This window comes from Dendropsophus ebraccatus, chromosome 1 (assembly GCF_027789765.1).
Source record: "Dendropsophus ebraccatus isolate aDenEbr1 chromosome 1, aDenEbr1.pat, whole genome shotgun sequence".
NCBI classification, from domain to species: domain Eukaryota; kingdom Metazoa; phylum Chordata; class Amphibia; order Anura; family Hylidae; genus Dendropsophus; species Dendropsophus ebraccatus.
Window position 1 is genome coordinate 102,445,028 of NC_091454.1, and position 13,662 is coordinate 102,458,689.

Genomic DNA, 13,662 nt, shown 5'->3' on the forward strand with positions numbered 1-13,662 from the left:
TTATAATGTGATTTGAAGGAAAAAGTGAAGGCACTGAAATGTATAATGTGTATTTCCTACACACTGCTAAAAATCCCCAAAGCATAAAAATCTATGGCAGTCTAATGTTGTACGGAATGTGTATTTCACCATTTTCAAACGTCATCAATACAGCAGTGCTGACAAAGTTCTTTTGCCTTTTAGTAACTCAACATTTGCTTCAGTTATAAGTTAAGAGAACTCGCAGACAGGACCTGTAGCCAAATTTGCTTTTTAAAAGTGTGCTTTAGTGAAATGCATATGGGCCGCGTTCTGGCTTTATAGCTGTTATAAACACAGATTTCCAAACCACCTTTCAACAGAACTGTAATTATAGTGAAAGCTATGAAAAGTCAAAACTCTTCGCTGCTCCACTGAGACTATTTTGATATAAGTATCTACATTTTCACAGAGCGACATTCAGTAAACATGAGTACATAAAGATAAAAGAGGATTGATATAAAAGACATCTTCAATTACAGAGATGTAGAAACAACAAACACAGCTTTATAAGCAAAAATGCAATAGAACTATATTGCAAATTAAAGCAGTGGAGTCAATGCTGTGTGCCAAATTTTTGAAAAGCGTTAAAGGGGTAATCCAGCACTACAAAAACATGGCCACTTTCTTTCAGAGACAGCACCACTCTTGTTTACAGTTTGGGTAGGGTTTTGTAACTCTGTTCCATTGAAGTGAATGGAGCTTAATTGCAAACCGCACCTGAACTGGAGACAAGAGTGGTGCTGTCTCTGAAAAAAAGTAGCCATGTTTTTGTAGTGCTTGATAACCCCTTTAAAAGGGGTATTCTGGCAAAATTTGTTTTCTTTTCTAGCAACTGGTTTCAGAAAGTTATCTAGATTTGTACTTTACTGTGAAAGTGCAATGAACAAGTTGGCACTGTGTGCTATAGGTACTATAGGAGACATGTGGAGGTAGAAGGGGTTATTGATTCACTGCAAGGTTTTATTTAAAAAGAAATCAAAGAAACAGCTGTACAAGAAGTTTACAAGGAGTTACAATAAGGGCTTAAAAGGGTTATCCAGTGCGAAAAAAACATGGCCACTTTCTTTCAGAGACAACACGTCTCTTTTCTCAAGTTCAGGTTTGGTTTGCAATTAAGCTCCATTCGCTTCAATGGAACTGAGCAGCAAAACTCTGCCCAAGCTGGAGACAAGAGTGGCGCTGACTGGCTTAGCCACACAGTGCAGCACATAGCACTAGCTAAACCAAACTCCACTTCCGATGTTCATTTCTGATCTAGCTGTTTCTAGGTATAGACTTGCAAGGGAGGGAGATTCCTTGAGGCCAAGGCTTTAGATTAATTTTTCTGTAGAAAGAAGTCATTTTAAGTATATGAAATGATTTACTAATCACATAGGCTGCCACATGGAAGAAAGCTTTTTGAAACCGTGACTACTTAATAAGGATTGTTAGTCCATGTAAACTGTAGTTTGAATCATATTTAAAGGGGTTTTCCAGGAAAAATCGATTTTTGGTATTAGGAAAGGGTTAATTAAGGTTAACCCTTTTCTAATATACTTCCCTAACATTACTTGTCAACTCTAGGAGATCCCCCAGCTAGTCACGTGAGTTGCCTGCTCCTGAGCTTCTGACTTCCTGTCACATCCCGGACCAGAAACACAGTGTTTCCGGTTCGGTGACGTCACTCCTGTCTCTGCATGTGTCCCGATATAGCTGGAAGCGTCTGAGTGCTGTGTGTGGAGAGGGGGAGGGACTCAGGTGTTGATGCTTTCTGATTGGCTCTCGGCAGCAGCACAAACATCCACAGTCTCTCCGTCCCCACAGTGAATCACACAATGCTGCAGCAGGCTGTATCCCTTCCAGAGCAGGAGCAGTGAGAGTCACTCTGGGAGGGAGATGCTGTCTGTTAGTGCTGCTGCCGATCTGATAGCTCTCTCTGTCACACCACAGAAATCATCTCCACCCCGTCCTATGCCCCCCCTCCACACACACAGGACTCATGGGATGTCAGTGTGATCTTTCCTATAGATACAGCTGCTGCTGGTGTCCTCCTATGTCTGTGTGGAGGGAGGAGGTCAGGACAGGGGTGGAGAGGATCTCTGTGTGGCAGAACACTGTTATGGTCTATGTACCTCCAGCTTCTCCAGCCTCTGCTTGTGGAGCAATGGTAAGTGTCAGGATTACCAAGCTCATTGACCAGGGTTCACATCCTGTCACAGTTTGTTTTTTTTCCATCTTATTTTCCAGTGATGGCTTGTGCTAAGCATTATGGTGATTGTAGTTCCTCTGCAAAGAAGAAACACTGAGGGTATTATACAAACATGATGAATTTTCAAAGAAAATAATGCTCCACTGACAATACCTATTGACTCTATACCTTCTAAAACTGCCCTGAATATCTGTATACATGTATTACCTAACCAAGTCTATAAATAAATAATAAAACCAAATCTATTTGCCACAAAATAATAATAATAAATGTATTATTATTATTATTATTATTATATATATTTTTTTTTTGTGGCAAATAGATTTGGTTTTATTATTTATTTATAGACTTTGTTAGGTAATACATGTATACAGATATCCAGGGCAGTTTTAGAAGGTATAGAGTCAATAGGTATTGTCAGTAGAGAATTATTTTCTTTGAAAATTCATCTTGTTTGTATAATACCTCAGTGTTTGTTCTTTGCAGAGGAAATACAATCACCATAATGCTTAGCACAAGCCATCACTGGAAAATAAGGGCCCGTTAACACAGAGTAAGAAAGGCGGAATTGTCCGCCGCAGAATGCCGCCAGCCTCAGTGTCATAATGACGCTCTATGGGAGGTGCGCCCTGCATTTCTTGGTGCTGAAGAATGAACATGTTCATTCTTCAGCGCGGGGAGAGAAGCGGTGCGCGCCTCCCATAGAGCGTCATTATGACACGGAGGCTGGCGGCATTCTGCGGCGGACAATTCCGCCTTTCTTACTCTGTGTTAACGGGCCCTAAGACGGGGGAAAAAAAATAAGATCAAACTCTGTCACGAGACCTGAACCCTTCAGTGAGCACAGTAATCCTGACAATTACCATTGCACCATAGGCAGAAGCTGTGGAAGCAGGAGGAAAATAGTCCAAAAAAAATAGATCTAATTCTATGTCTTAGGCCAGGTTCACACTATGTAAAAACAATGCTCGCATTTCATAACAACTACAGCCATTGTTATGAAATACGGATGTTGTTTTTACATAGTGTGAACCTGGCCTGAGGCTGCAGCACATGTGGTATTTGATTACCTTGTTATACACTGCAATTCCAACTTTGGCCACTGGGTGTGCTGCATATGTAAACAGACAGAGCAGCTTGTAAACAAACAATACAAGATATAAAAAAGCTTTTTCATCTCAAGAGAAGCTGATAGAGAAGAAAAATGTATATGGGGAGGTTTGTCTTGACTTAGGCAATAATGCTAGATGATTTTTGAAAAAACATAAAAATCCTGGAAAACCTCTTTAAGTTACAACCAATTCACACTGCGGGGAGTCTCTGTGCTGTACTCTGCTCTCTCCAGCGGCTCCATAGAGTAAAAATGAAGCCACAGGCCACATGCCGACATGAATTCTAAATTAAATTGTATATATTTATTGATATTGTGTATTGAATTATTTGGAGAGGGTGGGCGCTGTTACTGTAGATTGACATGGCACTAAAAACAAACAAACCATTAAGCAGGCAAATTACAATACCTTCACATTAGGATTCTTCAGGGCAAATCCTCTGTACCAGCCTGTGAAAAAAAGAATACTGAAAAACACATGCTCATTTCACTTGCATAAAGAAGAAATAAAATTGTGTTTCCAATTCTATTGGTATCAATTCTAAAGATTCCAGAGTATTTTAACCCCTTAATACCAGACAAGGAATATTTGTTTTTATTACAAGAACCATAACTTTTATTTTTCCAGCAATATAGCTTTATTAGTTAATTATTTTTTTTTGCAGGATGAGTTTAAATTATTGTTCACATTATTTTGGGGCAGAAATCATACTGTGGCACAAAATGCTTAAAAAGTTACTGCTCTCCATGGTAGAGATGTGTGAAAACACACAGAGCACCATAGTCTGTGGTCTATCGGGCTCTGTAGCCAGAGACCGATCAGATTGCCCATACTGACCACAACCTGCTACAACTAGCGCCTACAATGAACATTTAGGCAACAGAACTGGACTATAGAAGGTGAACTGGTCTGATAAATTACATGTTCTTGTGCATCTGCATTGCTTACCTGGCTAAGAGATGGCACTAACATACACTACAGGAAGAAGCGAGTGGAGGCTGTGTGATGCCACTCTACTCAGACACTATAAGACTTCTAAAGATAGTACAGCACTTGGCTCTCTTTGGCAGAGAGTCCTACAGAGACTGAATGGAGTGCAGGCAGATAACTGGAGTTTTATTCAAACATGAGGAAATTTCATTGCTCATACACCTAGTCTGTGTGTCTATAATCTTAGATTACTTGTCTACAAAGGAATGAACACTTCATAAGCATGAACTGTTTAAACCGTATCTTACCTTCACATTTTTCAAGAATTTGAACAGTGTCTCCAATCTCTAACGTTAAGCCATGTGGATTTGTTCCTCGAAAGCTGGCCACCACTAGAAAAGAAAAAAAAACAAGTATGCTAAATCAGTATAAAGTAACTAGTAACTATCAATATCTAGTGGTTTTGTTTTTAAAAATGTGTAGTCTTACTATTTATAATATATGCTGGCAATTATAAATTTCCATAAAGCATGTGGTTATCTCATAAACTTGTACTCAATCTGCTGTCAGTATTTACTATAGGTTGTTACGTCATCCTAAAACTTTTTATCAAATTGATCCATTCACAACATGACAAAACAGGATGCTTTTGTGTTTATCACCAAATTATAGTTAAGATTAGAAAAGTCCCTGTAATCTGATCACCATTATCAGGTACTAAAAATAAAAACAATGAAGTCTATGCAGAAAGGGCCCTGTGTCACTGTGTCATCACATGCAAGAATCAGGTTTATAGTCTTCCTCAAAAGAACAGTAGGTGACTTCTTAAATAGACTTGGATTTGCTTCACTCTGAGTGAAGATTTTTTTTTGTGACGTATGCAGGACATGGGAAGAGTAAGGGTACTATTACACGGAACGATAATCGGCCGAATTGGCCCGATTCGGCCGATTATCGCTCCGTGTAATAAATGCAACGATCAGCCGATGACAACGATCATCGGCTGATCGTTGATATAGGTTAGACCCTATTTTCGTCGGGCGCCGACCGCGCACCGCTGCATGTAATAGCGGTGCGTGGCCGGCGACTAACGATATACATTACCCATCCACGTTCCAGGGCTGCTCCTGCCGTCCGCTTCTCCCGGGGTCCCGCGCGCTCTAGCTTCACAGAGGCCTGTCAGCTGATAGGCCGCTCAGCCAATCACAGGCCGCAGCGGTCCCGGCCTGTGATTGGCTGAGTGGCCTACCAGCTGACAGGCCGCTGTGAAGCTAGAGCGCACGCGGGACCCCGGGAGAAGCGGACGGCAGGAGCAGCCCTGGAACGTGGATGGGTAATGTATGCCAATTTAGCAAGGGCTGCAAGGACATCGGTAACGATGTCCTTGCAGCTCTTGTCAAACGATTATCGGGTCGAGTAATAGGCCCAGTAAACGAGCAACGATCTAGCAGATCGCTGCTCGTTTACAGGTATTATCGGGCCCTGCTCGGCCCGTGTAATACCACCCTAAAACATTAGTGAAACTGTCAAACAAAACAATCACCCTTATTTACCAATGAGTGTTACAGCTTTTCATAGGCAACATGGTAGGATCCAGCACAATGAACACTAATGTATACTTGATAAGTAATGGAAGAAAGGATTGGAAGCACTCACCAAATGTAGAAACGTAGTTTTATTCTTTACATCAGAATAAAATCCATTAAGACAGATCAGCAGGCAAAGATGCCCATCAGATATGAGTGACAACGGTTTCGCACAACCAGGTCTGATGCAGTGCTGGTTGTGTGAAACAGATGTCACGTCTTTGCCTGCTGATCTGTCTTAATGTAAAGAATAAAACTATGTTTCTACATTTAGTGAGTGCTTCCAAGCCTTTCTTCCATTACTTATTGTTACAACTAAAATTTATGTTCAAGCAGAAACTATTCTGACTCAACACGTGTGTATCTTTTGTTCATATGAGGAATGCGAGTGCCAATCACTGTTTCTTGTTGTTCGGACTACCGTATACTTGATATACATAAAAGTTATATGTAGCAAAGTCAGAAGATATTGCTACAACAGGGCAAGGGGCCATTAAACTGTTACTTGAATGGCTAAGCATGAAGAATGCTTAGAAGCGCAAGACCAGAATTTTGGCAGCTACATACAAATGGATTCTTAATTATTCCAATTTCTACAGCAGAACCATATGCTGCTACATGGACTCTGGATGTTCAACTACGTGGCCTGAGGCTGTGTGCAGTTATTGGGTCTTTCATGATGGAAACCAGTAATAGAAGAACACTGGTTGGGTAGCAGATGCTACATTAGCTGCTTAATATAAATTTACCGCAATTATTGATCCCACATGTCACAAGTCACCCAACTGATTTGCAATTGGCATTTAAAATGCTTTAGATGGCAATGCTATAAAAAGGATACTGAAAAGAATTTGCAGGTGCAAGCAGGGCTGTATGTATAGATCAAATATACATCATATAGATGTATACATGAAATACATGCAAATAAAATGTGGAATATTCTTGGTGTAGAACATTTTTTAGATTTCTATTCTGGATGAGATTTAACGGCTACTATATAAATAGAAGGTACAAAATATAATAAGTCATTCTGCAAGAAAGAAATCATTTATATTCAAGATATTTTCTCCCAAGGGCTTTCTTTAACACTAAGACTGTCAATCATGTGGAAGCATGATGCAGCATGGCTGGGGGAAGTTGCTCAGTATTCTAGCGGAATACATTTATTCCACAAATGTTTTGTAAATATATAACACCAGCTTTTCTTTCTACTTTGATAATCTGTGTGTAAATTACGGCTGCTATAAGGAAAACTTTACCAATAATGTTCATATGCATGCTACAGGACCCCAACCAGGAAAACGTCACCAATAATGCTCATGTGTCTGCTACAGGACCTTAACCAGGAAAATGTCATCAATAATCATACAAAAAGCTAAATTTGAATTATCTCCTGAAAATACAGACATTCCTAAAACGTAAGTTTCAGTTAGTAAGAGCTACAACAGGTCATAAATGCATAAAATGTCTCTACACTAAAGGGGTATTCTGCTCCACTCAGCACACAATATAATAACACCACCCTTATCAAGGCTGTTACAGTAGCAGGAACCCAGTACACACATCCATGCTCTGCTTTTGTCATCCTACTACTGTGATACTAATACTGGGAATGGAAAGAATTGGAGCCAGCAGTGTATGTCATTTCTCTGGCTCCAGCACTGGGACTGGAGTCTTGGAGACAAAGAATGATGCCCCTCTTTCATTCACCAATTATTTTATACTGCATGCTCCACTAGCAGGGACATGTGTTGGCAGTGTTGAATGCTAAGTCAATGTGAAGAAAGAAACATGGCATCAAGGTCCCATCTTCAGAATGGGTGCAGACAATATAACATATTAGAAATATAGCACACAAAGTAAAAAGATGTGTTATATACAATGACTGACACTCCAAAGTAATAAAAAGATAATGTTTTATTGAGTTATCACATATAAACAATACACACAAACAATACCATCTAGAACCATTTAAAAACATAACACTCTAAAGGGACAGGTCCCAAGACAACCCAACACATATAATATAGATGTCTTTATCCTATACAATATATATAGGTGTAAGCAATATACTGGCCCTGCAAATAAACGTGCTATGTAACCTAAGCTAAGTGTAGTAAAGTGCAAGTAAAGTATAGTAAGTATATGTGCAAGAGATTCAAAAAGAGGTAGAAATACAAAAGGTAAAAAGTGCAAAACAGGCACTAACAAGTAATAAATGTAAAATATATCACCCAATATATCAGAGTGGGAGAGGACAATGTTGGGGTCCACCGAGCCCCACGTTTTGTCCTAAAAGCTTACACACACGTTACATAAACCAACCGGTGTGAGAGACTGACCATGCCCAGGACCATACACATCCAAGAAGGCTGTGGCATGGGACACAGGTAATAGATTCTGCATTGGACCTCCATTAAAAGAGCTCGTACAATGATTGGAACTCAGCCTAAGGGTCTTTTACATGGTCCAATTATCTACCAAAAACGTAGCTAGAAGTGCCCCTGTGGCCAATAACAGGCCTGTGTAAAAGTGACAGCGATTAGTCCAATTATTGGCTGATCGTCTGTTTGGAATCTTTTTTTTAAATTTACCTTTATTGGCTGCACATTGTCCTGTGTAAATAGGGGTTCTGCGGCAAAGAAAATAAAGGTGACAAGCAGTCCATACTTAGCAGCTAACCTGTTTGAGATCTAGAATCTGGTCGGAGAGAGACAGATACTGGATTACAAGCAGCAGGGCTGGTAAGTATAGACTTGTGATATGGAAAATGACAAGCTGTCAGTTTCTATGTCTGTATGAACAGGGCCGGCCTTTGGGGTGTGCGACCTGTGCACTTGCACAGGGCGCCTCACTCCCGGCCAGCTAGGGGGCGCTCTGGCAGACAGAGAGCTGCACTGCACATCTATGGACGTTAGATGTGCTGCCTGTCTGCTGGAGCGCCCTTCCAGCTGGCCGCCTGCCCTCTTTCATGCCTGGTGGGCTTGCTGAGGGCCCCTGTTGGATTGAGGAGGCTCCAGCAGCTGCCAGACATAGGGAAGAGACCGGCTCCATCCCCCCTCCCCCTCCTGCACTCTCCGTGGATGCCCCCCCCTCCCTCTCAGCAGCTCCCAGGCTGGACATACCACAGAAGATCCAGTGAAGAGCTGTGGCCCCCTCTTTTCTGTCCTGGTCCCCCTCCCCCTGCAGTGATGTCTGCCCCCTCCTTTATACAGCTCTGCAGTCGGTGCAGAAGGTAAGGGGGAGGCCTGCAGAGTCATGAGGAGAGGAAGATGGAGATAAGTGCAGGCCTGGAGCCTGGAGGCCAGCATGAAAAGTAAGTGTCTGTGTGTGTACATAGCTCTGTCATGTGTCTGTGTGTGTGTGTACATAGCTCTGGCGTGTGTGTGTGTGTGTGTGTGTATACATAGCTCTGTCATGTGTCTGTGTGTGTGTGTGTGTACATAGCTCTGTCATGTGTCTGTGTGTGTGTGTGTACATAGCTCTGTCATGTGTCTGTGTGTGTGTGTGTGTACATAGCTCTGTCATGTGTCCGTGTGTGTGTGTGTACATAGCTGTCGTGTGTGTGTCTCTGTGTGTATATAGCTCTGTCATGTGTGTGTGTGTGTGTGTACATAGCTCTGTCATATGTGTGTGTGTGTGTGTATATACATAGCTCTGTCGTGTCTGTGTGTATACATAGCTCTGACGTGTCTGTGTGTGTACATAGCTCCGGCGTGTCTGTGTGTGTGTATACATAGCTCTGTCGTGTGTGTGTGTGTGTGTACATAGCTCTGTCGTGTGTGTCTCTGTGTGTACATAGCTCTGTCATGTGTGTGTGTACATAGCTCTGTCATGTGTGTGTGTACATAGCTCTGTCATGTGTGTGTGTGTGTATACATAGCTCTGTCATGTGTCTGTGTGTGTGTGTACATAGCTCCGGCGTGTCTGTATACATAGCTCTGTCGTGTGTGTGTGTGTGTACATAGCTCTGTCGTGTGTGTCTCTGTGTGTATATAGCTCTGTCGTGTCTGTGTGTGTGTACATAGCTCCGGCGTGTCTGTGTGTGTATACATAGCTCTGTCATGTGTGTGTGTGTGTGTACATAGCTCTGGCGTGTGTGTGTGTGTGTACATAGCTCTGTCATGTGTGTGTGTGTGTGTACATAGCTCTGGCGTGTGTGTGTGTGTGTACATAGCTCTGGCGTGTGTGTGTGTGTGTATACATAGCTCTGTCATGTGTGTGTGTACATAGCTCTGGCGTGTATGTGTGTGTATACATAGCTCTGTCGTGTGTGTGTGTACATAGCTCTGGCGTGTATGTGTGTGTATACATAGCTCTGTCATGTGTGTGTGTACATAGCTCTGGCGTGTATGTGTGTGTGTACATAGCTCTGGCGTGTATGTGTGTGTGTGTGTACATAGCTCTGGCGTGTGTGTGTGTGTACATTTCTCTGTCATGTGTCTGTGTGTGTGTACATAGCTCTGGCGTGTGTGTGTGTGTGTGTACATTTCTCTGTCATGTGTCTGTGTGTGTGTACATAGCTCTGGCGTGTGTGTGTGTGTGTACATTTCTCTGTCGTGTGTGTGTGTGTGTACATAGCTCTGGCGTGTGTGTGTGTGTGTGTACATTTCTCTGTCATGTGTGTGTGTGTGTGTACATAGCTCTGGCGTGTGTGTGTGTGTGTGTGTACATTTCTCTGTCATGTGTCTGTGTGTACATAGAAGAAGACATTTAAAGAGAACCAATTAGCCCAACTGGGCTGATATGGTTCCCAGGAGCGCTGTATGAAGCTCCTGCAGCAGTCGCAGGACATACCGGCCGCAGTTGCTGCAGAATATTTATACTGGAGAAAAATGAGTTATATTCCCCAGGCGCACAACAGGCAGAAGCGGGAAGGTAGTCATCTGGGCGGAGGCCATAGAGGCCAGTAACATACCTCTCTGCCGGTCAATCATCCCTCCGAGCGTGCTGACAGGCAGAGAGTGGTGACTAGACACAGACGGTGAGCCACCCAGATGACTACCTCCCTGCCTCTGTCACGCACCAAGAGAATAAAACGTGTTTTTCTCTGGTATAAAGCTTTTGCAGCAGCCGCGGCCAGTAAGTGCTGCGGCTGCTGCAGGAGCTTTATACAGCGCTCCTGGGAACCATATCAGCCCAATTGGGCTGATTGTTTCCCTTTAAGTTTCATTTCCACTTTGCTGATAGACTGCAGATTTTCTGCACTCAAACCTGCTGCAGAAAATCCTTAGTGTGCCTGCCCTTGTATGAATAGACCCTTGGCGTGGAGGCTTATGTGTGTGTCTGCATGTACTGTGTGTGTGTCTGTGTGTATTTGTGGGTAGCTGTGTGGGGGGCTGGGGTGGTAGTTTGGGGAGCTGAGGGTGGTAGTTGTTTGGGGGCTGGGGGTGGTGATTGTGTGTATGGCTGGAGGGGTTGGTTGTTGTGTATATGGCTGGAGGGGGTAGATGTGTGAATGGCGGAGAGGTAGTTGCATTTATGGCTGGGGGGCAGAGTAGTTGTGTGTATGGCTGAGGGGTAAGGTAGTTGTGTGTTCGGCGTGGGTAGTTGTGTGCATGGCAGGGGGGTCGGGTGATGGGTGTTGTCTGGAGGGCAGGAAGCTTTATGTTACTTTAAAGGTGTCGGGGGGGGGGGGGGGGGGCGCCGAAAGAAAGGTTTCGCACAGGGCGCCATTTACCCTAAGGCCGGCCCTGTGTATGAATGATACAAGGATCGTTCATGCAGCCCATCTCATCAATTTCTCCTGCTATGTGGAGGCACTGCAAATGAAGCGATCGGCACTCATTTGCAGCCCCCATGGCTGTAAAATCTCTATCTCTAAAAAGCACCCTTAGGAGTTATACTGCTGTTGTTATCTAATGGGGTACCTATCATTTTTAAATTTTTTATTGACGTGTCTTATTGACTTCAGAAATGTTGATGGGGTACACATGCCAAAATTCCAAGTGTGCAGTATATGGACTGGATTAAAAAGTCTACTTACCAAGTCTCTAATTTGTCGATAAATCTATAGCATTATATCCATGTGAAATAATAATAAATGAAGATGAACAAAGCTTGGTTAATTCTCTCGCCCCTTCACTGTTGTGGTCGATGGGGTTTGTGAAAGGACTTAACCATTGCATTAAACAGTCAGAAATCACAATTCTATTGAGACCTAAAAAATGTACCAAAGAAAAACAGGGTCTGTATCTCTGTACCACCAAAACACAAACCCATATTTGCATCTGGCTCACCTTCAATGGCTGTGATTGTGACTGTACCCCAACACAACTTAATCCCTGCCAACAGATGCCAGAACTGACTGCCAGTCAGTGCCTTAGGACACCTACATACATGAACGCTACTGTGAGAATGTGTAACTTATGCAAGAAATGATCATAATGCAAAAAAAAAAAAAAAAAAAAATTGAAACTGAAAGCCAATAACACTCTCATCCTTTGGTTTCTAAATTCCTCTGCATTCAGCTTTCAGTATTATGGTATACATGATCTTCCCACAGCAGCTGCAGTCACTCTAGAGTGTATAAACTCCATTGTCCTAATTAAACAAAAAAATCAATGGGGGTAAACATGACATTGGCCTATACTGGGTTCCCCGCTGCACTGGTACATCAGTTTAGTGCCGCATTAATTATCACAACAGCCACATGACTGATATAAAGTAACTCTTGTTGCCTAGAAACATGATATGTACAAAGATTCACAAAATAAATATAAATCGTTTTTACCATCAATTTCTGAAATGTATTTAGTTGAAAAAAACTGGTTCAATAAGTTATTGATAGCAAGATTTCCAAATGGTGTTACAGCAACATAAAACAGTCTCCATTTCTGGATACTGAAAATACAAAAGGAATATAAAAAAAAAGTGTGCTACAGTTATCCTTAAAACGTTTTCACAAAAGAGAGTGTATTGCTTAGATTTGTTTTTACTGATGAGACAAACATAATGGAACATGTTCTTCTATTAATGTTTTTATTTTCTGTAAGTTTTTTTTTATTTTTTTATTCCTAGTACATTATTATTAGGGCTGCCATTTTGCCTGGGCTGTTTTTAAAAACATTAAGTGACATTCTTTACAGTAAGGCTAATGGACATAGAAACAATTAACATCTCCAGACCCTATTCTTCGTATGAAACAAATTTGTAAGCATGCTCTTTGAACTTATCCAGGAGGTGGGGACTGAGTTGTGAGCAACAGATATTGTGTGTATCTCTATTATCTACATGCTGGTGTCACATTAGGCAAACTATGACAAGATCGCAGATAACACTGACCAATGTTATGCAATGGCATAGCATTGACCTGCGTTATCAATCTAAGGGTACTATTACACGGAATGATAATCGGCCGAATTGGCCCGAGTCGGCCGATTATCGCTCCATGTAATAAATGCAACGATCAGCCGATAACAACGATCATCGGCTGATCGTTGATATAGGTTAGAACCTTTTTTTGTCGGGCGCCGACCGCGCACCGCTGCGTGTTATAGCGGTGCACGGGCGGCGACTAATGATATACCTTACCCATCCACGTTCCAGGGCTGCCGTCCGCTTCTCCCGGGGTCCCGCGGTGCACTATGAAGCAAGCTACCAGCAGCCAGGCCCTCACCCTCAATGGTGGGCTGACGAGCAGCCTGCTATTAACCCCTAAACACAGCAATCGCATTGCGACAGCGGCGTTTAACTCTAAGTGACAGGTACAGCTCCTGTCGCTTACTGATCGGGACCCCTGCAGCATGTCTGCGGGGGTCCCAATCACACTGCCTGAATGCCGGAGGTCTCTTACCTTCCTTCGTGTAGTCTGATCTTTAGTCAT

At 42.5% G+C, this 13,662-nt stretch overlaps 1 protein-coding gene across 1 annotated transcript in view; it reads right to left on the reverse strand.

Annotated features, from left to right (window-relative positions):
• The window catches only part of DOCK4 (dedicator of cytokinesis 4), a 271,626-nt gene that overhangs the window by 179,731 nt on the left and 78,233 nt on the right, over window positions 1–13,662 (reverse strand). The window contains exons 2-3 of the mRNA XM_069976155.1: window positions 4,560–4,643; window positions 3,730–3,770 (exon numbers count right to left, since the gene is read on the reverse strand). Of these exons, the coding sequence (XP_069832256.1) occupies window positions 3,730–3,770; window positions 4,560–4,643 (125 nt within the window). The remainder of the gene's footprint in view (window positions 1–3,729; window positions 3,771–4,559; window positions 4,644–13,662) is intronic.